The 26900-nt window shown below is 45.3% G+C and overlaps 3 protein-coding genes across 3 annotated transcripts; all 3 read right to left on the reverse strand.

Moving 5' to 3' along the window:
* Positions 1 to 1870: 1870 nt before the first annotated feature.
* LOC123431304 (peroxidase 12-like) lies at positions 1871 to 3502 on the reverse strand. The gene is made up of 3 exons (XM_045115125.1): positions 3186 to 3502; positions 2910 to 3095; positions 1871 to 2735 (listed from the first exon to the last, which is right to left on the reverse strand). Exons 1-3 carry the CDS (start codon positions 3405 to 3407, stop codon positions 2115 to 2117), a joined length of 1029 nt encoding a protein of 342 aa, XP_044971060.1. The 5' UTR covers positions 3408 to 3502; the 3' UTR covers positions 1871 to 2114.
* Positions 3503 to 7317: 3815 nt separating this feature from the next.
* LOC123431305 (cationic peroxidase SPC4-like) lies at positions 7318 to 8903 on the reverse strand. Its single transcript, XM_045115126.1, has 2 exons — positions 8520 to 8903; positions 7318 to 8254 (listed from the first exon to the last, which is right to left on the reverse strand). Exons 1-2 carry the CDS (start codon positions 8802 to 8804, stop codon positions 7481 to 7483), a joined length of 1059 nt encoding a protein of 352 aa, XP_044971061.1. The 5' UTR covers positions 8805 to 8903; the 3' UTR covers positions 7318 to 7480.
* Positions 8904 to 25467: 16564 nt separating this feature from the next.
* On the reverse strand, positions 25468 to 26304 carry LOC123431306 (succinate dehydrogenase subunit 3-2, mitochondrial-like). The gene is made up of 3 exons (XM_045115128.1): positions 26235 to 26304; positions 25769 to 25793; positions 25468 to 25732 (listed from the first exon to the last, which is right to left on the reverse strand). Exons 1-3 carry the CDS (start codon positions 26302 to 26304, stop codon positions 25468 to 25470), a joined length of 360 nt encoding a protein of 119 aa, XP_044971063.1.
* Positions 26305 to 26900: the final 596 nt, after the last annotated feature.

Consider the following 26900-nt stretch of genomic DNA (forward strand, 5'->3'; position numbering starts at 1 on the left):
TCAATGGTACTTAAGTGAATCAAAGAATGGGAGAATGATGATCGTGCTGAGTGTCCCACGGGAGTACTACGGCGGCTCCGAAGAAATCCATATCGACTTTGATGAACTCTTCCAGATGTACAATGGCGACGCCCTCGATAAATCGCTTATGAGTTGCTATTGTCTGTATGTTTTTCAATTCGTTGTCTACATATAACTTGTTTAGTTATTTCAATTCATTGTCTATATATAACTTGTACTCTATTATGCAGAATGAAGATTCTGGATTGTAAAAGTAAGACCATCCTAAATATTGGGTTTATTGACCCAGATAAAATACATATAGCGACGCTAACTGATAAACCCAAGGAGGCAGAGGAAAACCTTCTAAGGTTTCTAATAAATCAAAATTTCTGTGACCACATACTGTTTCCATACAACTTCAGGTGAGGGTCTTTACTCTGTTGTGTCCATTCACTTATAAGTGTAATTGATAAGTTACTGACATATACACACACACACACACACACACACACACACACACACACACACACATGTGCAGCTTTCATTGGATTCTGTTGGCCATTCAAATTGATAAGGGAAGAGTTGATGTCTTCGACCCATTATCGAGACCCTTGGAACAGTTCCAAAGCCTGCAGGACATGCTCCAAGGGTAATTTTAATCAATCTTGCGCTCTATCGGTCTCTTTCAATGATTTTCTGATATATCAATTAATGAAAAACTTAGCAAATCATTATCCTTGTCAGGCAGGGTTTGGAAGCGGTTCAAGTGCGTGACTCCCGGTAACTTTCCTGAGAAGCTGACCTTTAGAGCGGCTCAGGTAAGTAGTAGTATGATATACTTCTATTAATTTTCAATACATTTATGATGCTAGATTATTATTTTGATTATATATATTATATTCTCGTAAAGTGCGACCAGCAGCCACGGGGAACGCATCTATGCGGATACTATGTTTGCGAGACCATTCGCACGTTTACCTCTGAGCTCAAGGATCACAGATTCGACGTAAGCAATGAACATTCACACCTCTATTTTTACCCGTCATTCTTTGTTATCATGATTGATATTCATATTCATCTCCTCTTCTTATATAGCACACGACCATGAGGACGAAGGTCCTACCAGAGCAACGCGCGATTGCTGTTGCAGAGGAGCTTGCGGGATTTCTGAGAACGGAAGCTATAGATGACAAATGACGATTTAGTGTAACCAGGGGCCATTACTGATGTTCGTCCATGTAATCGAATAGACGGGCTCTAGTCCCGATAATTCAAATCTCCATATAATTGTATATATATGCTCGCTTGTAAGATAAGTTAATCTTATATATATATGCATAATTATTTCTATTTAAATTATATGAAAACTAATTCCCGAACACCAAACAAGGCATCACGTTAATCTCCCGAACACCTAAACCCTAAAACCCTAAAACCCAAAAATAATTTCATTCAAAAAAAAACCCAAAAACCAGTAAAATCTGAAAATCTTTAGTCCCGGTCCGTGTAACGAACCGGGACTAAAGGGCCTGCCCCTGGGACGCTACGAGGCGCCCACGTGGAGCACCTTTAGACCCGGCTTGTAACAGGGCCGGGACTAAAGATTAGGCCTTTAGTCCCGCCCCTTTAGTCCCGGTTGGTGAACCGGGACTAAAGCCAGTTCGAACCCGGTCCTGTATGTAAGTCAAGCAAAGAATTTATGCTCTGGTGGTGCCTGATTGTTCCACACAGCCGTCATATTGTCTTATCACTCACTCATTTTATTACAACACCAAAATTACACAAAAACAGTAGCACCATGACACGGCGTAGAGCACACACACGCTCACAAGCTTCAGCATAAATCAGCACAAAACTTACTGGGAGGTAGCATCTCTGGACTTCTAGCCAAGACAGATTTCACGTTGTATGGTGATCAGAGTGTTATCCCAAATGGGAACAACCTCATAGGGTAGGAAGCATATATATATACTCCGGGCATGATGTCTGATCACTCAACTCATTTTATTACAACATCACAATTATAAAGAACCACTAGTACCATGACATGATCATAGCGCACACACACACACGCTCACACGCTTCAGCAATCACGGCAACTAAACAATTTCTTACATGGCGGAGGCATGGCCCTCGTCGCTGGCGGTCTCGATGCCGTCGACACGGCTGTTGGGGACGGCGCAGTTGAACCGGATCTCGCCCTGGCTGCCGGTGAGCAAGTCCATGTTGCTCATCTTCACCATGGACTTGGCAAACTGCTCGAAGAACGCTCCCTGGTTGAGGGCGAATCGCGTCGCCATGCGCGTGGTTTCAGGGTGGACGATGAGGCCCTGGTCCGACTTGAACAGGCCCTGCTTGGCGATGAGATCAAAGTAGTACTTGTTGTCGAACACGTCCGGCGTGCGCACATCGAGCGACTGGTTGACGCTAAGCGCGGGCACGTCGTTGGCGCACTTGGCCTTGAGCTTGGCGGCGAAATTGGGGTCGATTGCTGGGTTGGTGTCGACTTCCGGCGTGAAGCGGTCGGAGAAGGCGGGGCAGTGGGCGATGCCGAACGTGTGTGCGCCGGAGAGGGACACCAGGTCGGCCTTGTCGAGGTTGCGGTCGCCGAAGGACTTGAGGAGCTCCGGCACGGTGAATGAGGGGGCTGGAAGGGTGAAGACGAGGTCCTGCGACGCTGGGGCCAGCCCGTCGCGCCGGCCCAGAGCCACCTCAAAGCGGGGCCCGCCAGCCTGCACGCACCACATCCACGTAAACGTAAACGTAAACGTATATGTTAGTCACAGTTCGAGAAACATGTGTAGAAAAAACTGAAAAAGTAGACTATGATATGCTAGGAATAATGGTTTGGCCGTGCATGCATGCTGCATGTCCAGCACGAAAGGTATAGGGCAATGGTACCATACCAGCACGACGGAGTCACGGGTAGCGAGAACGGTGATGTCGGCGCAGGAGACAGTCCGGCCGCAGGACCTGTGGACGGCGGCGCGGATGGTCTCGATGAGGTTGAGCCCCACCGGCCGGAGCGTCAGATTTGGCCCCAACGCCTGCTCGCTGTTGTTGCCGGTCAGGAGCACCGACGCGTCGCAGCCCTGCAACAAGAGCAAATATAAGTAAGTAAGAAGAAGCGCCATGCATATATCATATGTAGATACATATTTCTGACGTTGATACATACGCACCTGAGGGAAGCAGTCGTGGAAGAAGATGCGGATGAGCCCCGGCGCTACGCCGACGTCTTTACGGAAGGCCTCGGCGACGTGATACTGGACGATGTGTTCCAGGTCCGGGCACGAGCCCGCGTGGAAGTCCGGCGAAAGCTCCCCGGCGGCCGCCGCTGCCGAATGGACGACGGCGCAGGCCATGGCCACGACGACCAGGGCCGCTGCTGCTCTGGACGCCATCTTTCGATCACACTCTCTGCGGCAGATTGATGGAGCTAGGTTTTGCAGGTACCTAGGGCGGCCGGCGGTCGTCGTGTGGCTTCCTCAAGCTAGCTAGCCAACCCCTCTCTATTTATAATCGGTCGGTCCTCGGTCAAATGTCTCCGATGCAATTACCTCCACAGCCTTGATCTGATCCAGAATTCCAACACAGACGGACAAGTCGCACTAGCTAGACGTACGTACGTTGCTTACAAATCTGGATCAACATGTGCAAGTCGCTTAACTTTTTTTTAACATATACATGCGCATACATTTATTCCTATGAATACATACATGCACATCATACCCCTATGAGAAGCTCCGAGAGACTCAATCGATATATCATATTAAGATTTACAAAATTATCATAGACGCCTCTTCGACAAAAACTCTTCTTCCAATAAAAGTGTATAGCTGGAAATCCTAAAGTAAATTTGAAAACAATGCAAACAACAAGATTTGATCATGATAGGATGGGGATATCACTGTTTCTCTAACCATTCAATAGGTTGGTTTACTCAAGTCGCATGCCTTGAAACTACATGTCGGAAGAGCTAGTTAAGGCCTACACCGTTGCGATAAAAGAGTTTGATAATGCATGCATCGACGGCGTCACTTTCCCGGAGCTTTCGTGCACACGCATTTGCACCTAACCAACGGTGACATGTTGCCAAACTAGCATACATGTGTATGCAATTAAGGGCCGGCGGGCACGCAGGCAAGAGCTGACCGGGCTCCATTGTTTTCTCGGTGAAGCGGATCGATTGGCTGCTCGATTGATTCCATGGATGGACAAACAAGAAGATTAGTATTAATTAATCCACTTGTTAATGTGTATATATATAGTTTACTGATCAAGATAGCTGTAGGATCAAGTAGGGTTTTATGTATGTATTTCGCCTGCGTTGAAAGGAGACTTGGATATGGTTAACTGATTTGGAATAATTTTGGATGACACATAGGAGATGATTGAGTACTTAAGGACGGATTAATTAGCTAGGGGTGGTTGGATGGGATCGATAGAGTGTGGCCTCATCTCCCGGAGGATGCCTGCCACTTGCAAGATCGACATGATAGAATAATGCCGCTGAAAATTCTTACAGCAAGGTCGGCCACGTGCTGCACCTACATATGGGCGACCTCCATGGAGGTGGTTATTTTGAAAAAGACTCAAAATAAATTTTAAAGCTTCAAATATTTTTGAAAAAAATGTTACATGTTCATATGTATTATGGTTGGAGCTAGACAGAAAAGGCAAAGTCATGATTTGAAACCGGCAAACAGTACAAGAACTGTTCACTATTAAAAATGTTGGGTTTTATCTTTTTTGTGTAGCTCTCGCTGTTACGTATTTCATCGCCAGATTTTATACACATGTAGAATACATCCATATGAATGTGTAGAATTGTTTTCAGAATGTTCTAAAACTCCAAAATGTGATTATCGGATTTTTACAAAATTTCCATCTTCATGGAGGTCGACCGCCAAAAGCCCTCACTCAGCCAAATACTCTTATAATATAACTGACTTAGGCTAGATGGAGCCAGTCATGCGCTCGTTCCTACTTACCCCCTCCGTTCTTAAATATAAGACCTTTTAAAAATTTCACTATGAACAACATACGGATGTATGTAATCATATTTTAGGATGTAGATTCACTTATTTTGCTTCGTTTTTAGTTCATAGTGTAATTTCTAAAAGGTCTTATATTTAGAAACGGAGGGAGTACACGATAGCCAAGGCTCCTCTTTGCGTACATGCCGGAAGTTCAAAAGAAGCATGAGATGATTGTTTTTCTTTAGATCTGAAGGCATTCTATCTAGGACGGTTCAATCAGGTTAAATTACCGTCCTGGATCTGAGCTATGGCTGAGCTCAGTTCTGCACCTAGGCATGTTCATATCAAGGACGGTCGACCTGCTCAAGCGAGCCGTCCTGATCGTTAAGGACACGAACGTCGTGCACTGTACTTGGTAGGTAGCTAATCTTGGAGTACGTTCGTACGCAGAATAGTAGGCTGGATGCGCGCGTTCCAGCACAAGAAGTCAAAGCCTAGCTCCTCCCCTGGGGTGCATGCATCTGACTTTGATCCACCGAAAATTGTTCGAGGACCGTGGAATCCTTGTACGGTTCCGGTTAAATTGCCCTCACGCAAGTGGAGTGGACCTGAGTAGCATGTATTTTTTTTCAAACCATGCCATTTCACTAAGCCATGCATGTCCTTTTCTCGGTGCAATTAACCCATTCATGATTGTTAGTCCCAATTTAAATTTCTGTATTAGACCCTTGGAGTCAGAATATATAGTTAAGAGTGAATTCCAGCTTCTACCACCTATTTTGACATTTTTAACACTAATTACCCTATTTAACGGGACTTCATCTGTTTTATCCCATTTAGCAAAAATTCTGCCTTAATTTATCATGTTTAAAATTTTATGAACGTTCTGATAGAAAGGTATCAGTTTTCAGATTCAGCTGGCATGCCACATCAATGATTTTTTCCAGCCTATTTTACTTCATGTTGAACCGGTGCTGGCAGCTTCTCCCAACTAAGGGAGTCCTTGTCTAAGGGGTCCTCAGGCTGTTTGTCTATTCTCATGGACCGAACTCCCGGTCATGTTCGACCGTCACTAGAACTATCAGAATCAAGATGGACTCTTCCGAAGACTTAACGTACGGTCCAAGGCAACGTAGTGATCGGCATAATCCTTCTCTATTGTAATCGATTTTGTGTAATCCTATCATCCCTGGTATCTATATAAACCAGGGGGCCATAGTTCATAGGCCAGATTAAGCTTATTACGATTAGGGTTTAGACCACAACATATGATCTCGAGGTAGATTAACTCTGTACTCTGTACTACTCCATCAATACCAACAAAAGCAAGACGTAGGATTTTACTTGCATCAAAAGGGCCCGCACCTGGGTAAAACATCGTCTTATTCTTCTCTTGTTACCATCGACCCAAGATCCATAGTTCGGACCCCCTACTCGAGATCAGATAGTTTTGCTACCAACACCGACCCATCCAACCCGATATGAACGCACCAGAGCAGGTGGTTCGCATCACCGACCAATGCATAAGTCAGTTTTAGAAGGGTGACATGTATACACATGATCTTCTAATAAGGATCTTAATTCTATCAGAATGAAATGCCTCATCGGCCAATGCATGAGTTACGAAAATTTCAGAATATACAAATTGCTATATACTAATGCTGAAAGTCATGTGGAATAGGGTACGAATGAGAGGGCCATAGACCCGCTATCAACTGAGCACAACCTGATGGGGTCCTGCCATGTCACCGAAGTAGAAAGAACAACTGAGCACATTGTAATGGTGTCATGTACATGCACACGCCCACACCGACGCCGGCGAGCATGACAGAGCCGTCAGATCCCATGGGGTCGTATGTTTCCTTGATGTCACGGCCATACAACCCTACTCGAGCAGGTAAGAAATCACGCTGCCATCGCCATCGCCGTTGCCTGACAATCCCTAAGCCTAGGTCTGAGCAAGCCTAGCGGGTGCATGCGGTCCGAAACATGGACGGACGACGATTGGAGGCAAGTGTGGCGCGCAGCCGACTCAGGCATTGTGCGTTGGACGCGATGCGAGCGACCTCCATCGGATCGGACCTATTCGGGGGAAGCAGCGATGATCGGTTCAGCAGAGAGAAAAGAGACAGAAAAAACAGTTGATGTGACATAACGCTTGCAATGTCTTAAACACTGTAAATCATGGCAAAACTTTTGCTAAATAGGATAAAAGAGATAAAATCTCGCTAAATAGGGTATTAGTGTCAAAAATATTAAAATAGAGGGTAAAAACCGGAATTCACTCTTAAATGAAAAAGAGTTAGTAAGAGGCCCATAGGGCAGCACATAGTTTAGCTAAATATGTTGATGATCCTTCCATTTGGTGTTGTCATTGCTAATGGTGACTATTGTAACCAATTAATATAAACCACTAGGGTGGCTTCACAAAAGCGGAGTGTTACATTAGCCAGCGAACTCTTATTAAAACACTAATCTCGCTAACGTCGGTGGTCTCAAACGGACGCGGAGAGGCCCTCATCGCTAGTGGTCGTGAGGATGCTCTGTGCATTGCGCACGAAGCAACTGTTGCGACGGATCTCGCCGACGTTTCCTTGGGGCCCCTGGAGGTTCCCGAGCTTGGTCATGGAGGCAGCAAACTGGCCGAAGAACCACCAGTGGTTCCCGGCGAAGCCGTTGACCACCCATTCGGTGCGCCAGTCGGCGGTGAGCTTCTGGTCGGAGGTGAACACCCCCTTGCCCTCTTGCAGGTTGGTGAAGTACTTGTTGTCGAACACGTCCGGGGTGGTCACGTCCAGGTCCTGCAGCCGGTTAAAGTCGGTGGAGCAGTTGGAGGCGAGGCTTCGGACGAAGCCTGAGTCCTCGGAGAAGCGGTTGGAGAAGGAGCTGCAGTGGCCCTTGCCGATGGTGTGGCCGCCCGAGAGCGCGACCAGGTCCACGTTGTCGAGGTTGCGGGTCTGGAAGACGTCGATGAGGGTGGCGGCGTTGGAGCTGGCCTGGGGGAGGTTGAAGACGGCCGAGCTCGGGGCCGGCGCGAGGCTGTCGAGCCGGCCGAGCGGCACGTCGTAGCCCTGACCCCCGGAGAAGGCGACGGCGTCACGGGTAGCGAGGGCCGTGATGTCGGCGCAGGAGACGACGGGACCGCAGGCTGCGTGCACCATGGCGCGGATGGACTCGATGAGCTGCAGCGCCCGTGGCTGCAGCGTCAGGTTCGGTGCCAGTTGCAGCTCGCTGCCATCTCCCGTTAGAAGGACCGACGCATCACAACCCTGTACAACCACGAATGAAAGAGATGATGCTCTCTGGACATTGACATGATCTCAAGTATATATTTTGACCATTAGTCTACTCATATGAGCAAGTTTTACAATTATATGTTACAAGTTAAAACAAATATGAAATTTTTCGTGATGATCTTTATGATACCATTATCATCTTTAAGAAACTATGTTAGATCACACTTTAGTTTAAATGTTTAATACGAGAGCTATTCCCAGAACACAAAATGAGATCTAGCTAGCTGGAATGAATTACCTGAGGGAAGCAGTCGTGGAAGAAGATGCGGAGGAGGCCGGCGGCGAGGGCGATCTCGCTCTGGAGCGCGGTCTGCACGGCGGAGCGCACCACGTCCTGTAGCTGCGGGCAGGAGTCGGCGTGGAAGTCGAAGGCGAGCCCTTCGGCGGGGGAGACCGGAGGAATACTGCCACCGACGTGGTCGGTGGGCATAGAGATGAACGCCGATGACGTCTTGGAGAAGGCTGCCGGGCACAGCACGGCGGCCACGAGGACCAGCATCGCTGCTGTCCTGCTCGACGCCATTGATCCTAGCTAGCTACCTTGAGCACCTCAGTGCCTTCAGTCTGCTAGTGCTACTTTGCTGCTAGCTGCCTGCAAGTGAGCGTGGCTTCCTCACGTCAATGAGATGCCCTTATTTATACACGAACTAGATGCGATCGATCTATCGAACGTTTGCCATCAAAGTCGTCAGAGAAATTAAGAGGGAGCTAGCAGAGATCCAAGACGAGATCGAGTAGGTGGCAAGCTATACCAGGATCCAAGTGCACATGCTTGATCACGTCCGTGGTGATGCAGATTGCTGAGGTCGTGTGCGTACTTGTGCCGACCAAGCTCCCGGATTCCGTGGTTCCGCTCGTGGCATGTCAACGAACAGTACGCCCAGATCGGTAGTTATATGCAGAGATCTAAAATTCAGGCAATTACTTCGGAGTATAAGCTATGCAAAAATGGTACAATTACGGGCTACCTACGCAATCAACTTGCATGCCCTCCCACTAACCAATCACTCCTCCAAGCTATGACATGTAGAAGCATTGCATATGGTAGATATCAGAAGGACTGGACGCGCTTTGCTGCGCGTTAGATTAGAAAAACCTAATCATTTGATTTTAAAATACAATGTGTATTACTTTTTAAAAATGTCAATTTTTTTTAAATTTTATTAAATTTATTGATAATTATATAAAAATCCATAATATCAAATTATTATTAGATTCATCATTAAATGAATTATCATGTTTTTTATTTAATATTGTGAATGTCCATATATTTGCTCTCAACTTGGTCAAAGTTGAAGAATTCGACTTTCCAAAAAACTAATGCCCCTTATATTTTGAAACTAATAGAAAATTTCTTTTGATCTACGGGGGAGATGACATAGTGTGTTTTACTTTCATTTATAATTCGATAATTTAATGGACATAATAATTTGATTTGAAAAACTGTTAGTTTGATTAGAAAGCATAATGTATTTGTCTAAAGAATTGTAGAGAGAGTTTTGAGAAATTGTTGGCCCGGTCAAAATTGGATGATCCAATTTTAATTGTTGTCTTTGAAGACCTCAACTGAGTGACTCTTTAAAACTAAGTATGGTATTATAGAGGTATAAATAAAATAATTAAATAAAAAATCTTTGGGAAATTGTTGACCAGATCAAAATTGGGTGCCACAATGTCAATTGGAGGCCTCAATTGAATGTGGGCTCTCCAATTCTAGGGAGATTAATTAGTGTTATAGAATATTACTACTGGTAAGTTGTGTTCCAAGCAAATGTGAAAAAACATCTTATGTTATGATGAACAATTTGATGATCCATGAAGCGTAAGTGAATTACGAATAAATATGATGTGTGGAGGGGGAGAGAAACTAAAATGTTAATTATGAATAAGTAACAAATGGGATTGCCATTTTGGCACGAGGAATTGGATGGTGGTCCGTGTGTTGATTGGGAGCGGGCAAATGGAGCTTAACCCAACAGAGTGTAACACACCGAACCAGCGTCCAGATGCAAAAATGCTACACCTACGTAATCTATTACTTAAGCTTACGTTTCTTTCCTTCTCAACTAATCATCTCCCCCCTGATTTTCATTGGATGGGTTTGGGCCTTTTTCCTCTTCCAACCAGATTAAGCCAAATCAGCTCTTACGTAACTTCCTTAAGTAGTTTTACGTAGGTGTAGCAAAGCTCCTCCAGATGCCACACCTCAAACGTGCCCCACCCACCCGCTCCGAGAGTTTCGCGGCCAGGGGAAAGAGTAGTCGTCCCGCGAAACTCACCAATTAGCTCATATAATCTGCTCATCAATTATTGAGAATTAACACTACAACTATACAATGGTATTATCCGATTGACATTGGTTGGCATAATGATGTAAAACATGTCATTTTGTGACCTACTCGGGATAATTGATTCATTCATCTCATATGTGTATGATGCAATAGTCAAGACGAGTGAATTGTACGTGTATTTTTGGCAGAAAAAAAGGGGTCTATGTATAATTGCCAAATATATGTGAATCATCTTATCATGCATGGCAAGAAAGCAATTCTCCACATAATAAACATTCAGCACCACACGCACTTACCTCGTTAGACTATAACGTCCCCCGTTCGGACCTAGCTATGGAAGAGGATTATTCATCTGTGGTTCCTGCACTCATGGATACGTATACTAAATATAAAGGTAGTAAAACATGTTTCTGCAGTTCAGTACAAGTAAATTAGGAGTGGAATAAAAAAAACTACAGTAGCTCACATCTGCTTAATAACAAAAACAATGGCAGATACCATACATATGGTTAATGAGGCTACAAGTGCAACGGCCGTAGATAACAAGGGGGATACCATACATATGTTTGGCGCAAACCACCGCTCTTGGTGAGGAAGTGGCATCACCGAGGTGATATTCGACAAGACATCTATAACGTGTAGGTGTAGGTGTAGGATCCCTGCGTACAATGGTGTCACCCGTGATGGTAGGAACGGCCTTAAAACCAATACTCAGGCTCCTTTTGATGAGGCTCTGACCGATTGTAATGTCAATCAAGAGAGCATTGCCCCCAATACTTTTTAACGGGACGGCTCTTCCGAGGATAAGATCTGCTACGTTGTACACTATCATGTGGCTCGAGTAATCGGTGCTGGTACCGACGAGCAAGATCTGCGAGTCACATTCTATTAGTTCAAAAGGGCTGCAGATCTTTGCCTTGGGACATAATATGGTGATCACCTTGGGTGGGTGAAACGAAAACGACGACGAAGACCAAGTGAATCCTGACTTCTTCTCGTGGAGAGGCGGGTCGATCTGGAAAATCCATAGTTCATCATCTTTGCTTGAGCCGGGCTTTTGCTGCAGCATGTAAAATTTTCCTCGGCATGATATGATTCTGTTATCCGGCGAGAAGCTCCAGGCCGAGAAACTCCATTGCTCATCCTTGGTGGTAGCAAACATCACGCGTGACAGACTTAGATGAACGATCATGAGCATCGGAACCCCTTGAGCGCCGACGCTCAAGGACGCGGCCACCCTGCCTGGCCAAATATAAGGACGCTCCATGCGTGAACTACAGTGGGTTAGTCCCAAGCTCATTGTGACATAGGTGATTGGCGGGAACTTGGCAACGCTCCCCGTGAAGGGGTGAAGTAGGCAAACCTCATCGTCATTTTCATTATCGTGTTGCCGGCGCCGCTGCAGGAGGAGGAGGCCTTCAACCGGGCAGAGGACCCAATGTTCGTCGAGAAGAGGGACCCGAGGGCGGAGGAACACTCCGGTGTCGAGGTTGAGGAAACGCTGCCGGCCGTCTTCAAGGTGGAGGCCGTGGCCCTCGGGCAGCATCATCCACCGGCGCGGGTGGAAGCGCGGGTCGGCGATGCCCTTCGCGCGCGGGCAGGGCGTGCTGGACCGAACGTGCGTGCACACGGCGCGGAAGCGGACGTAGCCGAGCAGGTCGTCGCCGGCGAGCACCAGCCAGCCGACGACCTCGACCAAGTCAGCGGGCAACGACGCCAGCGGAGACGCGTTGTCGGCATCGGTCGGCGGAGGGCGGCAGCAGTTCGCCGGCGATGACATCGACGGATCGGATCGTCGTTCGGGATCTTTTTGCCTGCCCTAGCCGCCAGCGGAAGCGAAACGACGACGAATGATTCGGGATGGCCGCTGAGATGATGGAGGCTAGTGTTTGTTTGTGCATGGGCTACCGTAGCTCGTCGGGCTAGCATACGGCCCATGTACCCATTTATCTCTCTGACGTCGTTGCGTGTATGATGGTGGATACTCCTTTTGTCCCAAAATATTTATCATAAAAATGTATGTATCTAAATTATTTTAGTTATATATATATTTATTTATTTATTTTTATACATTTATGTAACAAGTAATTTCCGACAAAGGGTGTAATTATTTTCGCATTTTTGTACCAGAACTTCTGGCCACCACCGTGTCTCGATCTCATATGCACCCGGATGAACCATAAAATCAGAAAAAATAGTTAAACAATTCAAATAATTCTGAACTAATGATGAATGTCTCACATTCATGCGAAAATTCGAGATGAAATGACATTCTTTGAAATCTGGACAGAAACAATAAAATCGACGCTTCCAAAAGACCAATTTTAAAAGCAGTTTGGAACATGGACCTTTTTTTTTCCAGGCCTCAACTAATGTCATTTCATCACCAAATTTTACAAGCAACTAAAACATTCATCAATGTTTATCACATGGAAAAATAAAATTGTTTTTGGATTTATCTGCTACTTTTTCAGATTTTACTATATATTCAACCGGATGCATGTGTGCTCAGGATTAAAAAAGCACTTTCGCCGCCACCATGGTTTTATTGAAGATAACCATAGGTAGAGTGTGAATTACCCGTGCGTACCCTCTGCCAAATGAGGCCACATGTTCACCATGTGACTGCTGAAAATGTGCCATAGAGGCAATAATAAAGTAGTTATTATTATATTTCCTAGATAATGATAATTGTCTATTATTCATGCTATAATTGTATTAACCGGAAACCGTAATTCATGTGAGAATATATAGATCACAATGTGTCCCTAGTGAGCCTCTAGTTGGCTAGCTCGTTGATCAATAGATGATCATGGTTTTGTGATAATGGACATTGGATGTCATTGATAACGTGATCACATCATTTATGAATGATGTGATGGACAAGACCAATCCTAAGCATAGCACTAGATCGTGTTGTTCGTGTGCTAAAGCTTTTCTAATGTCAAGTATCATTTCCTTAGACCATGAGATTGTGCAACTCCCGGATACTGTAGGAGTGCTTTGGGTGTATCAAAAGTTACAACGTAACTGGATGATTATAAAGGTGCACTACAGGTATCTCCGAAAATATCTGTTGGGTTGTATGAATCGAGACTGGAATTTGTCACTCCGTGTGATGGAGAGGTATCTCTAGGCCCACTCTGTAATTCATCATCATATTGAGCTCAGTGTGACTAAGGACCCGTTCGGCAACGCTCCAGCTCCTTGCTTCGCAGCCGGAGCCAGCGGAGCTGTCCCAAACAGTCGCGCTCCGCGGATCGACAAAGATGGAGGCTCCATCGATTAGGCTGATTTTGCAGAGCTAGCCTGGTCCCGCTCCACGAAGACGAAAAATCAGGAGCGGCATGAAATTACATGTGGATGCCACTGATAAGTAATAACGAACAGGTACGACGCTGTTGAATCTCTCTCGTGTCTTTTCTTCCCCGTTCGAGCTCCTCGCCATGGCGCCCGAACCCTAGACCTCCACGTCGATCGAAGTGTGTTGCTGTCCGAATTAAGCTCTCCTCCGCCAAAACTAGACCACGAGACGAATTTCAATCCACCCCCAGCAAACATACACCTCTCCACGTGCTAGATCTGTTTTGATTTTTTTAGAGAATTTGGATCCATCTTCCTGCTATTAGCAGGCTGGATCCACAAGAAATGGGCCGACAACCCAACTACACATGAAACAGGGGCACAGATCGCTACCGAACGGTTCCACGCTCAAGCTAGCGATCAGGGGAGCGGCTCCTCACTCGCCTGGAGCGGAGCGACCGGATTAGGAGGAGCGGAGGGCTACTGAACGGGCCCTAAGGAGTTAGCCACGGGATGATGTGTTACGGAACGAGTAAAGAGACTTGCCGGTAACGAGATTGAACAAGGTATAGGGATACCGACGATCGAATCTCGGACAAGTATCATACCGGTAGACAAAGGGAATTGCATACAGGATTGATTGAATCCCCAACATCGTGGTTCATCTGATGAAATCATCGAGGAACATGTGGTAACCAACATGGATATCCAAACTCCGATGTTGATTATTGACCGGAGAGGTGTCTCGGTCATGTCTGCATGCTTCCCGAACCCGTCGGGTCTACACACTTAAGGTTCGATGACGCTAGGGTTATAGGGAAATAGTGTACGTGGTTACCGAAGGTTGTTCGGAGTCCCGGATGAGATCCTGGACGTAACGAGAAGTTCCGGAATGGTCCACAGGTAAATATTCATATATAGGAAGTGAGGATTTGGTCACCGGAATTGTTTCGGGTGACACCGGTAATGTACCGGGACCACCGGAAGGGTTCCTGGGGTCCACCGGCAAGGGCCACCAGCCCCAAGTTGCTACATGAGTTAAGAGTGGGTGGGAACCAGCCCATATGTGGGCTGGTGCGCCTCCACAACTAGCCCAAGGCGCACAAGGGGTGGAGAGAGGGGAAACCCTAGGCGTGGGAGGCCACCTTGGGCCTCAAATGTTGGAAATATGCCCTAGAGGCAATAATAAATTAGTTATTATTATATTTCTTAGTTCATGATAATCTTTTATTATCCATGCTATAATTGTATTGATTGGAAACACAATACTTGTGTGGATACATAGACAAAACACTGTCCCTAGTAAGCCTCTAGTTGACTAGCTCGTTGATCAAAGATGGTCAAGGTTTCCTGGCCATAGGCAAGTGTTGTCACTTGATAACGGGATCACATCCTTAGGGGAATCATGTGATGGACTAGACCCAAACTAATAGACGTAGCATGTTGATCGTGTCATTTTGTTGCTACTGTTTTCTGCGTGTCAAGTATTTGTTCCTATGACCATGAGATCATATAACTTACTAACACCGGAGGAATACTTTGTGTGTATCAAACGTCGCAACGTAACTGGGTGACTGTAAAGATGCTCTACAGGTATCTCCGAAGGTGTTCGTTAAGTTAGTATGAATCGAGACTGGGATTTGTCACTCCGTGTGACGGAGAGGTATCTCGGGGCCCACTCGGTAATACAGCATCACACACAAGCCTTGCAAGCAATGTGACTTAGTGTAAGTTGCGGGATCTTGTATTACGGAACGAGTAAAGAGACTTGCCGGTAAACGAGATTGAAATAGGTATGCGGATACTAAGGATCGAATCTCGGGCAAGTAACATACCGAAGGACAAAGGGAATGACATACGGGATTATATGAATCCTTGGCACTGAGGTTCAAACGATAAGATCTTCGTAGAATATGTAGGATCCAATATGGGCATCCAGGTCCCGCTATTGGATATTGACCGAGGAGTCTCTCGGGTCATGTCTACATAGTTCTCGAACCCGCAGGATCTGCACACTTAAGGTTCGACGTTGTTTTATGCGTATTTGAGTTATATGGTTGGTTACCGAATGTTGTTCGGAGTCCCGGATGAGAACCAGGATGTCACGAGGAGCTCCGGAATGGTCCGGAGGTAAAGATTGATATATAGGAAGTCCTGTTTTGGTCACCGGAAAAGTTTCGGGCTCATCGGTAGTGTACCGGGAGTGCCGGAGGGGTGCCGGGGACCATCGGGAGGGGTGTCACGCCCCAAGGGGTCTCATGGGCTATGGGAAGAGATAAACCAGTCCCTAGTGGGCTGGAATAAGTTCCCACTAAGGCCCATAAGGTTTGAGAAGGAAAAAACACAAGGTGGAAAGAGTTTCCAAGTGGGAAGGTGGAATCCTACTCCAAGTAGGATTGGAGTAGGACTCCTCCACCTCCAATTTCGGCCAAACCTTGAGGGTTTGAGGCTGCCTCTTCCCTCCCCCTCCCTCCTATATATAGTGGGGTTTTAGGGTTGATTTGACACACTTTTGCCACGGCAGCCCGACCACATATCTCCATGGTTTTACCTCTAGATCGCGTTTCTGCGGAGCTCGGGCGGAGCCCTGCTGAGACAAGATCATCACTAACCTCTGGAGCGCCGTCACGCTGCCGGAGAACTCTTCTACCTCTCCGTCTATCTTGCTGGATCAAGAAGGCTGAGATTATCGTCGAGCTGTACGTGTGCTGAACGCGGAGGTGCCGTCCGTTCGGCACTAGATCGTGGGACTGATCGCGGGATAGTTCCGGGGCGGATCGAGGGACGTGAGGACGTTCCACTACATCAACCGCGTTCACTAACGCTTCTGCTGTACGGTCTACAAGGGTACGTAGATCACACATCCCCTCTCATAGATGGACATCACCATGATAGGTCTTCGTGCGCGTAGGAAAATTTTTGTTTCCCATGCGACGTTCCCCAACATCAAAGGCCCACCCTAGGGCCCTCCACCCTTGGCTGCCGCGCTCCTTGGGCTCTAGGGCTGCCGCACCCTTTAGTGTGGGAAACCCTAAAGGGTGGGCACCTCCTCCCTCTCCTCCTATATATATTGAGGACTTTTGGGCAGATTTGAGACAACAATTACTTCTCTCTCGGCGCAGCCCTACTCCTCCTCATCCTCGTCGTCCGTAGTGCTTAGCAAAGCCCTGTCGGAGTTACCACACAGCTCCACCGTCACCACGCCGTCGTGCTAAGAGAGATTACCGGGCTGCACGTGTGTTGAACGCGGAGGCACCGATGTTCGGTGCATAGTTCGGAATCCACCGTGATCTGAATCGCTGCGAGTACGACTCCATCAACCGCGTTCTAGCAACGATTCTGCTTAACGATCTTCAAAGGTATGAAGATGCTCTACTTCTTTGCTCATTGCTGATTTCTCCATAGATAGATCCTTGCATGACGTAGGATTTTTTTTTGAAATTACTACGTTCCCCAACAGGGACGATATCCTTCCTCTGCTTTGTTCGTGGCTTTCTGCCGCTCGACTCTATTGTCAAACAATGGTTGGCTTGGACTAGATAGGAGTCAGCTCGAGGCATGTCAGATATAGTCCACCAAATTTCTAGTCTGCCACAGCCGTAGTGGCCTCCGTCGTCCACCACGGCCCATTCGACTCGCATGGGATAGGGCGAGTAAGGCCGCCAGTTACACGACATGGGTGCGGCTCCAAATTCGATCCCCATTCAGCATGTTAATTGGGCCCTCGTCGTCCCTCGTTTTTTTCTTCTCTCAATACATTTCACTATGGTAATCACTGTTCATTAAGTTAGGTGTGAGGAATGGTAGGTGTTATTACAGCAACCTTGATGTCAGCAATAAAAACCCAAAGATCAAGATGCTCTCCCTCAGCACACAGTCTCAACTCTTAATGTTTGTCACTTGTAAAGTTATCACTCTTGGTGATATATTTGGCGTAATATGTGTGACCTACTAGAATTGTATGAGCAAGATTATCTTGTGGCTAAAAGACTCTCATGCCATTCCACATAGATATTTAATTATGGAGCATTCCACTGCAAAACTAATGTGTTTTGAATGCTATTTATATTGTGTTTGCTCTTTGATTGTTCATCAGAGGCATAATCAAACTTTGGGGTTTAATCTTATGAACCTGAGCTGGAATAAAATATCTGAATTACACGCTGAGTTGGAACTTTTCCATTGAGATCGCCCGAGCAATCCTCTTCAAGCCATCCTTTATGGAAGGTCGACAAGTTGTGCCAAGTGAGACATACCTCTACTTCATGGACGTTCTTGTTGAAACTATTAGGGGAAATAATTTGCATTCTTTATACTTGTCTCGGTGAAGTAGCTGATTGTGCTATCAACTTGTACTTTTGTAGAGATGAACTAGCTGATTCAAGAGGTAGTGCGTATGATCACTTGCGAGTGGATGATGCTACAAGAAAGACAGTTTTCTTGCAACCAAAACCACTCAAGAAATATGCGTAAGGAAATCATTGGAGAATATGACATGATTGCTGATTTCTTACATTTATACTAGGGATGTCAAATTGATGACAAATTGTTACAATCTAGAGTTCATTGCTTCCGGTTAGACTACGTCCACATGGTGTGAGAACCAGGGGTCGATTGAAAAATGGTCTCTACCACCGATAAAGTTCATGTTGACGAATGTTGATCCTGTGGTCTTCTCCAATTCACGGCACATGGGCTATTTTTGATTATAAAAAATCTATTGGGATTTGTACAAGTGGTAGCATGAGCCATGTTGATGAAGTGCATAATCTGGAACTAGCCGAAGCAGAGGCGGAGGACGAAAAAAAATTTAAGGTGTGGCGAAGTCTTAAGGAAAGAATTCTTTTAATGCAAATCGAAAGACTCAATACACATTACAAATGAAAACCAAATACAATAAAAATGTAGACATGTTTCAATAGAAAAACAACCTAAAACATACCGATAATGAAGCTTTCAATGACGTCTAGAAGACCCAGGTAATGGCAATGCCCTACCCTCATTCTGAAAATCTTCCTTAATTTTACCAAGATCAATACTTTTGAAGATCTCTCGCTCAATATAACAAACCATCAAGTCATTAAGCCAACCATCTGTCATCTTGCTGCGCAACTCAGTTTTGATGATTTTCATTGATGAGAAGGCCCTTTCAACTGTTGCTGTCGCTACCGGTAGTAACAATGCCAACTCAATGAGGCGATAAACAGTAGGAAACATGACATGCCTTTCAAGTTCAACCATCATTTTAGCTAGACTTGCAATATCATGACAAGATCTAAAGTCTTCAATTCTTCTCATATGGATAATGAATAGATCAAGGTTATCTTCTATATGTTCACGTTCATAATCAGAGAAATCATCATGGTATATCTCTGTGAGTCTAGCTAGTTTATGCAGGTTGAACCTAGAAAAGGAGTTTCTTGGGTCAAGACAAGAGAAGTTCTGGAGCAGCTCTGAAGATACCTCATTAAAACGATGATCGAACTCTGTGGTGATGGAGTCTATAGCAGCATAGAAGGTGTCCACACGAAAAAAATGATCAGCTGTGACATTGTTTCGTCCACATTTTCTTGATTTACCCCACTTTGTAAAGATGTCATCCATATTTGGTATTGGAATGTCGTTTTTGGTGCAAAAGGCTTTGGCATCTTCCAATAGTGGCTGCCGACCATCATTTCTGAAGTTGATCAAACGTGTTCTCACATCCGTAACCAATGACATTGCCTGAAATGAGATAAATACAATTTTAGATGCATGTATGCTGACATGAACTAAATATATGAACCATACTACATACATCTAACATGATCCATCACATACCTGAACAACATTTTGATCCTTTTTTTGCAATAGAAGAGATAAATCATTTGTGATACGAAGGATTTTTAACATCATCTTCAGGATGAACACAAAGCTAAAAGTTTCCATTTGATGAACCAAACCTCCTGCCCTACATGGAACACGCAAATCATCCTCAACAATGCCCAAAACTTCTATGACTGCATCCCACATTGATTCAATGCGAGATAAGGTTGTGTAATGAGATCCCCATCTTGTGTCTCTAGGTCTGACTAAGGATGTTTCCTGATTTCTCCCTCTTCCTGTGGTCATCTCACCTCTCTCAATCTTATCCAAAAGAATTTCCTTTTGCTTGTCAAGCAATTTATCCTTCCTCTTGCAATATGAAGTATTGAGATTGGCAATCATGGTCACATATTCAAAAAAAATCCTCAACACCCTTGCAACATCTCGAAACAGCAACAACTACCAACTGCAGTTGGTGGGCAAAGCAGTGGATATAGAAAGCATATGGGTTCTCATCTCGAATTAACTTCTGAAGTCCATTGAATTCTCCTCTCATATTAGATGCCCCATCATATCCTTGCCCTCGTAGTCTTGCAACAACTAAACCGTGTTTAGCAAAAACCTCCAACAATGCCTTCTTCAAAGAAACAGATGTTGTGTCTGGAACATGCTTAATAGCCAAAAATCTTTCAATGGTCTCTCCTTTTTTGCTCAAATACCTGTAGAAGTAGACAATCATAAAATTAGTTAACCTACTCTACATATAACAGAAGGAAAAACACATAGACACTTAACATTCTTCAATACATTATACATACCTGATAACCACGACCATTTGTTCTTTCACCGATATATCACGGCACTCATCAATAAGAACAGAGAAAAGGCAATCACCCATCTCTTCTTTGATTACTTTGATGACTGCATTTGCACAATGTTTGACAAGGTCTTTTTGAATTGTCCCGGAAGTCATTTTGGCATTTTTAGGACATAACTCATCAAATGCAACCTTCACTTCTGGAATTCTTTCTTTGACCCAATCAAGCAACTCTAAAAAATTCCCCTTGTTCAAAGAAGAACTGGATTCATCATGTCCACGAAATGGTTCACCTTGCAATGCTAGATAACTTACAATGCCCAAAGATGTATCGACACGAGTTTCATACTTGACTAGTGAATCTTGGCTGTAAATTGTAACTTTACTTTTCACACTTGCCCCTTGATTTTTAAAATCATCACATGTTGTCTTTGAAATATTGTGGATGCTACATGGCCCACCAACATGTTTACGAAATGCTGCAACTGCATTTTTCCAACAGTCAAAACCAAATTTGGAGAAGACATCATGCCCAAATTTATCATCCATTCGGTCATGCTTGAAAAGAAAACAACAGAAGCAATAAGCCTTATGCTTTGTTACACTATATTCCAACCAAGCAAAGTCTTTATACCATTGTGGTCGGAAGCATCTTCCATCTCTATTTGGGGGGGAAATGCAACTTGTTGGTTGAGTTGCACCCATTCGTATATAAGCAAATCTAACATCATCTCTAATGTTGGGGGCAAAACAATCAAGTGGAATGCGAAGTCCTGGATCACCATTTATGTAATCTTCACTAAAAATAGTTATACCTTCAACCCCGTGAACTTCTACATTCTCTTCCACTATAGCTTCAACGGAATTTGTAGTTTGTTCCACTTCCATGGAAATAACTTGATTTTGATGATGGTCATGTGCTGAAATATTGACACTTTCACGAGTGCTTGGATTCGATTTTGAGTTGCTGCCACCACCAAGCACTTGAAAATACTTTCTTAAATCTGCAATTACAACATTAATATCTCAATACAATCTGCTGCCACTACCAAGTACCAACCACCTCAAATTTCAGAAAAATAAAAGATTACCTCTTCCTCTTTTTTTTGGATTTGCTAGACTCTCATGCCCACTGCTCATGTCTGAACCAGAATTCAGAAGTAGCCTGCGCGGCTGCGCTGCTGGTGGCCTGCTGGTGGCCTGCGCCTGCTGCCTGAAGCAGAAGCGGCCCGGCCGTCGCCTCCCCCGGCCGCCCCTATCCCCTGCCCCGCCGTCGCCTCCCCCGGCCACCCCTATCCCCTGCCCCGCCGTCGCCTCGCCCGGCCGCCGCAGGCCGCAGCTGCCGCCGCAGGCCGCAGCCGCCGCCGTCGCCTCTCCCGGCCTCCCCTATCCCCCGGCCGTCGCAGGCCGCAGCCGCTGGCCCGCGCCGCTGCCTCTGGTTCAGCCGCCGCCGCCGCCTAGGGTTTGTGTGGGGACGTGGGGTGAGCCGGTGAGGAGAGGAGCAGTCTGGAGCAGAGGAAGAAAGAAGATGCGTCGTGGTCTGATCTGGACGTGGGGTGGGCACGCAGTGATTAGCAGTTTAGCACTAGTATTAAAAAAAAATTGGCTCCAAATCAAGGTATGGCACGTGCCACACCTTGCCCACCGGGCAGCTCCGCCAGTGAGCCGAAAGCTTTACATGTAAGACATGCGCTAAAATTTGCAACACAAGCAGGTTTTCTCAAAATTCAAGTACCATCAGATTGATTGTGTTGGGGAACATTGCATGGGAAACAAAAATTTTCCTACGCACACGATCTATCATGGTGATGATCATCTACGAGATGGAGATTGGATCTACATACCCTTGTAGATCGCTAAGCGGGAAGCGTTAAGAAACGCGGTTGATGTAGTGGAACTGCTTCGTGATTCAAATCACCGTCGTCCCACGATTCGTCCCGATCTAGCACCGAACGGACGGCACCTCCGCGTTCAGCACACATACAACTCGATGACGATCTCCGCTTCCTTGATCCAGCAAGAGAGACGGGGAAGTAGATGAGTTTTCCGGCAGCGTGACGGCGCGCCGGTGATGGTGATGATCTTATTCCTGCAAGGCTCCGCCCGAGCTTCGCAGAAATCCGATCTAGAGGAAGAACTACAAAGTAGAGGTTTAGGGTTGCATGTGGCAAACTTGTGTCTCAAAACCCCTAAAACCTCTAGTATATATAGGAGGAGGGGAGGGGCTAGCCTTGAGGCTAAAGGGAGCCTCCAAGGCGTCGGCAGAAGTGGGAGGAGGGACTCTTACTCCAATTCGGTTTGGAAGGAGGAGTCCCTTCCTTCCTTCCCACCTCCTTTTTTTCTTTCTCCTTTGATTTTTTTTCCTCTTGGCCGAAATAGTCCTATTGGGCTGGCCTCACCAGCCCACCAAGGGCTGGTGCGCCACCCATGGGCCTATTAGGTTCTCTCCCGGGTGGGTCGTCCCTCTCGGCAAAAACCCGAAACCCATTCGTCACTCCCGATACACTTCCGGTAATGGTCGAAATCTTTCCGGAAGCCAAATGAAACAATCCTATATATCAATCTTTGTTTCCGGACCATTCCGGAAACCCTCGTGATGTCCATGATCTCATACGGGACTCCGAACAAAACTTCGGTCACCATCACCTATAACTCAACTATACCGAAACGTCACTGGACCTTAAGTGTGCACACCCTGCGGGTTCACGAACTATGTAGACATGACCTGTGACACTTTCCGGTCAATATCCAATATCGGGACCTGGATGTCCATATTGGATCCTACATATTCTACGAAGATCTTATCGGTTGAACCTCTATGCCAAGGATTCATATAATCCCGTATATCATTTCCTTTGTCCTTCGGTATGTTACTTGTCTGAGATTTGATCGTCGGTATCCCCATACCTATTTATGTCTCGTTACCGGCAAGTCTCTTTACTCGTTCTGGAATACAAGATCCTGTGACTAACTCGTTAGTCACATTGCTTGGAAGGCTTGTATGTGATGTCGTATTACCGAGTGGGCCGCGAGATACCTCTCCTTCACACGGAGTGACAAATCCCAATCTTGATCTATGTTAACTCAATGGACACCTTCGGAGATACCTGTAGAGCACCTTTATAGTCACCCAGTAACGTTGCGACGTTTGATACACACAACATATTCTTCCGGTGTCAGTGAGTTACATGATCTCATGGTCATAGGAATGAATACTTGACATGCAGAAAACAATAGCAACAAAATGACATGATCACAAGCTACGTTTATAGTTTGGGTCTAGTCCATCACATCATTCTCCCAATGATGTGATCCCGTTATCAAGTGACAACACTTGTCTATGGTCAGGAAACCTTAACCATCCTTGATCAACTGGCTAGTCAACTAGAGGCTTACTAGGGACATATTTTTGTCTATATATCCACACATGCATTTATGTTTCCATTTAATATAATTATAGCATGGATAATAAACGATTATCTTAAAACAGGAAATATAATAATAACAATTTTATTATTGCCTCTAGGGCATATTTCCAACAGATTGTTGTAGAATAAATGACGAAGACTGCAAAAAAAGAATGATCATATACTCGTGTTCTTGTTCATGATATGAATTGTATAGCCATGAAGTTCTGGTGATCTGTGATCAAACTGCTTTGATGGAGATGATGAGGTACCGAATGAGCACAAGAGTTGCGCCCAACGGCATACAATGCTACAACCGACACGACAACAAACTTCTAACACTACGGCGTGGTGTTGTGACAAGCTCAACCGTGCTGGAACCGGGATGACAACGACCTAAGACCAGAGTGGCGTGGTGCTACTACGTGGTTGTTGGTGCTACAACCTGGACGATGGCGATCTTCCATCAACGGGACGGTGTCAGAGGTGGTGCGGAGAAGCACGTACACAAGGAAAAATAGATGAATGAGGGATCCAACGGTCGTACTATAGGTGATTGTATGGTGCGATATTTGAGCTCAACATGTTTCACGTTCCATTTCACTACCCACTGTGGGTTCTTTTCACCTTTGCCTCATGGTATTATTTCACTTTGGGTCACCCAATAGTATAGCAAAGACACTTATCGGGCCACGGATTGGGCGGTCCCACCAGTCAGCTGGTGCACAACACTAGCCATTGCTTGTTGGGTCAAGGAAGGGAAAATATAAAAGTTGGCAAAAGTTGGTTGGTATGTCCTATACGTATCTATAATTTTTGCTTGTTTCATGCTACAATTATATTAGTTTGACATAGTTTTGACACATTATTATTATTATTATTATTATTATTATTATTATTATTATTATTATTATTATAACTAACATATCAATTCAATGCTTAGTGTCGGTTGTTATTTTCTACTACCTTTTATTTTTTAAGAAATCAAGTTTATGGAGCCAAAAAGATGATAGAAAAATCCCATGGTGATTGAGCACATAGACAATAGAGGTAAATGGTTTAGCATCACCATTGCATCCCAAGGCAAGGTTGTGGAGATTTGGACATGATTTAAAAAAAGGAATATATTAATATCGCAAAGATATATCAATTACATCCAACCTTTACACCAACAAGATGTCGCAAAGACATCCAGATGCACACAATCCGAAAAGAAAAGAAAAAAAAAAGGCCTCGCCAGAGTGATCACCTCCTGTCAGCATGAGCACACAAACGAGCACCAAAGACAACACCGAGAAAACATAGAAGATCTTCAAAAGCGATGTCTTCAAGGCGAACATTCAAGCCAAAGCAAATGATTTGGTTTTGGATTTGCAGACCTCATAGTAGAGAACACCCAAAATGAGGTTTTATTCACACTGATCATTTGGATAGTTTTCCTTATTAGTTATTATACATGAAAAATATGCAGCTTGCTATGATGTTATGGCAGGTGCACCTGGAGTTGCATTGTGCACAACGATGAAACACCCACAGCAATGTCACCCCTCATCTCTGTTTCGCTCAGACACCAAACATGAGGCTGAACTTGGTGGCAAGAGGAATAGATATGATGGCGGCACCAAGTGCAACACCAAATATACGGTGTGAGATGGAGAACGTAGCGCTCAGCTGTGGCTTCTTTAGAGGAAGATGGGGAGATAATGGCCGGTTCGCCACAGCAGCTGACAGGGGACGACTTGTGTGTAGGGATCGGCTTCCAGATGGGGGCATCTTCTGTCGCACAGCTCCAAAGGGAGTAGATGCATAACTCTTTGCTTGCCCAATGCTTGAGGAGAGTGTAAGGCCATCCATGTTGTTGAACAATGAGTTTGATGTACCAAAGGCGCCTGAAAGGTAAACGATAACAAATGTGACAAGCCTTATTAGAAGAAATGAACTGCAGATTCCTATAAAGCAGAATAGCACAATTGATGGAAAATGACGGAAAGCAATGCCGATACTTGCATAATACCAATCACACATAGAGATTGCATGGCTTATGAACTAAAAAGATGGATGTTCCTCATTAAACAACACACGTGATTACGAAACCATATTCGGATGGAAATGAGATATAGATTCACTATCTTAACACACCAACCCAACCGCCCTATCTATCTAACGTTTTTTCCAGCCTGCACCTCAGCTGTTAATCCATTACACAACAAGAATGCAATTGAAAGGTGCTATACAGTTGGCATATGGCGTGATTGTTTGATATCTCGAAATTACTTGAGATATCATTAGTACGTATGAACAAAATAGCAAATTCGTCCAAGAGTGCGTACCACGGAGACAGAGAGCAAATGGAGCGCCGTTGAGGGGTTCAAATCGACTGTTTTTGTGATACCTGTCCATTACTGCACAAAGAAGAACCGATGCCAAAATATTAGCATCTAAGAAGCACCGATACGGCGACATGGGTACAACAATTTGTTATGATGTGAGATGGATACGATGATATGGATACTGCAATAAAATCATCACATGACAGAATAATTTGGAGATCAAAATACTGCCCACATTTGTTGCCTGACCAGAATTCTCTTAGGCTTATTGATTATCAATGATTAAATGATTTTCTCAATTACTGAACGATCGCCAATTTCCTCGATCCTCAAGCCCAGCACCCAATGCCCCACGTGGCAAACAAGCGCCAAGAGCACGGGATGACCACGTACGGGCAGGCAGCAGCACGGGAGGACGATTTGGGAAGAAAGTTACCTTGATCTACAGCAGGCGGCGGGCGACGGCCGCGGCGATGGCGATCGATTCCAGGAGGCGGCGAGCGATTCGCGGCGGTGGCAGGACCGGAGCAGCGACTGGAATAACTTGCGTCGCGCCAGACAGCTCCTGTGTAGGGTTAGGTTCGTGATGGGCCTTCCTGGGCTGGGCCGTCTGAAGTCGTGTCCCCTTCATAATCGCATTGTCTTCTTCGTTATCCTTTTACAATT

This window comes from Hordeum vulgare, chromosome 2H (assembly GCF_904849725.1).
Source record: "Hordeum vulgare subsp. vulgare chromosome 2H, MorexV3_pseudomolecules_assembly, whole genome shotgun sequence".
Classification (NCBI taxonomy): domain Eukaryota; kingdom Viridiplantae; phylum Streptophyta; class Magnoliopsida; order Poales; family Poaceae; genus Hordeum; species Hordeum vulgare.

Bases quoted from the DNA above. Each gene is read 5' to 3' on its own strand.
- LOC123431304 (XM_045115125.1), bottom strand. From the start codon at position 3,407: ATGGCGTCCAGAGCAGCAGCGGCCCTGGTCGTCGTGGCCATGGCCTGC. The intron at 3,096-3,185 runs GTGCGTATGTAT...CTCTTGTTGCAG, and splicing joins TCCACGACTGCTTCCCTCAG to GGCTGCGACGCGTCGGTGCT. The intron at 2,736-2,909 runs GTATGGTACCAT...TGGTGCGTGCAG, and splicing joins CCCGTGACTCCGTCGTGCTG to GCTGGCGGGCCCCGCTTTGA.
- LOC123431305 (XM_045115126.1), bottom strand. From the start codon at position 8,804: ATGGCGTCGAGCAGGACAGCAGCGATGCTGGTCCTCGTGGCCGCCGTG. The intron at 8,255-8,519 runs GTAATTCATTCC...GTGGTTGTACAG, and splicing joins TCCACGACTGCTTCCCTCAG to GGTTGTGATGCGTCGGTCCT.
- LOC123431306 (XM_045115128.1), bottom strand. From the start codon at position 26,304: ATGGACAGGTATCACAAAAACAGTCGATTTGAACCCCTCAACGGCGCT. The intron at 25,794-26,234 runs GTACGCACTCTT...TTTACCTTTCAG, and splicing joins ATTTGCTCTCTGTCTCCGTG to GCGCCTTTGGTACATCAAAC. The intron at 25,733-25,768 runs GTTCAACAACAT...ACTCTCCTCAAG, and splicing joins TTTGGTACATCAAACTCATT to CATTGGGCAAGCAAAGAGTT.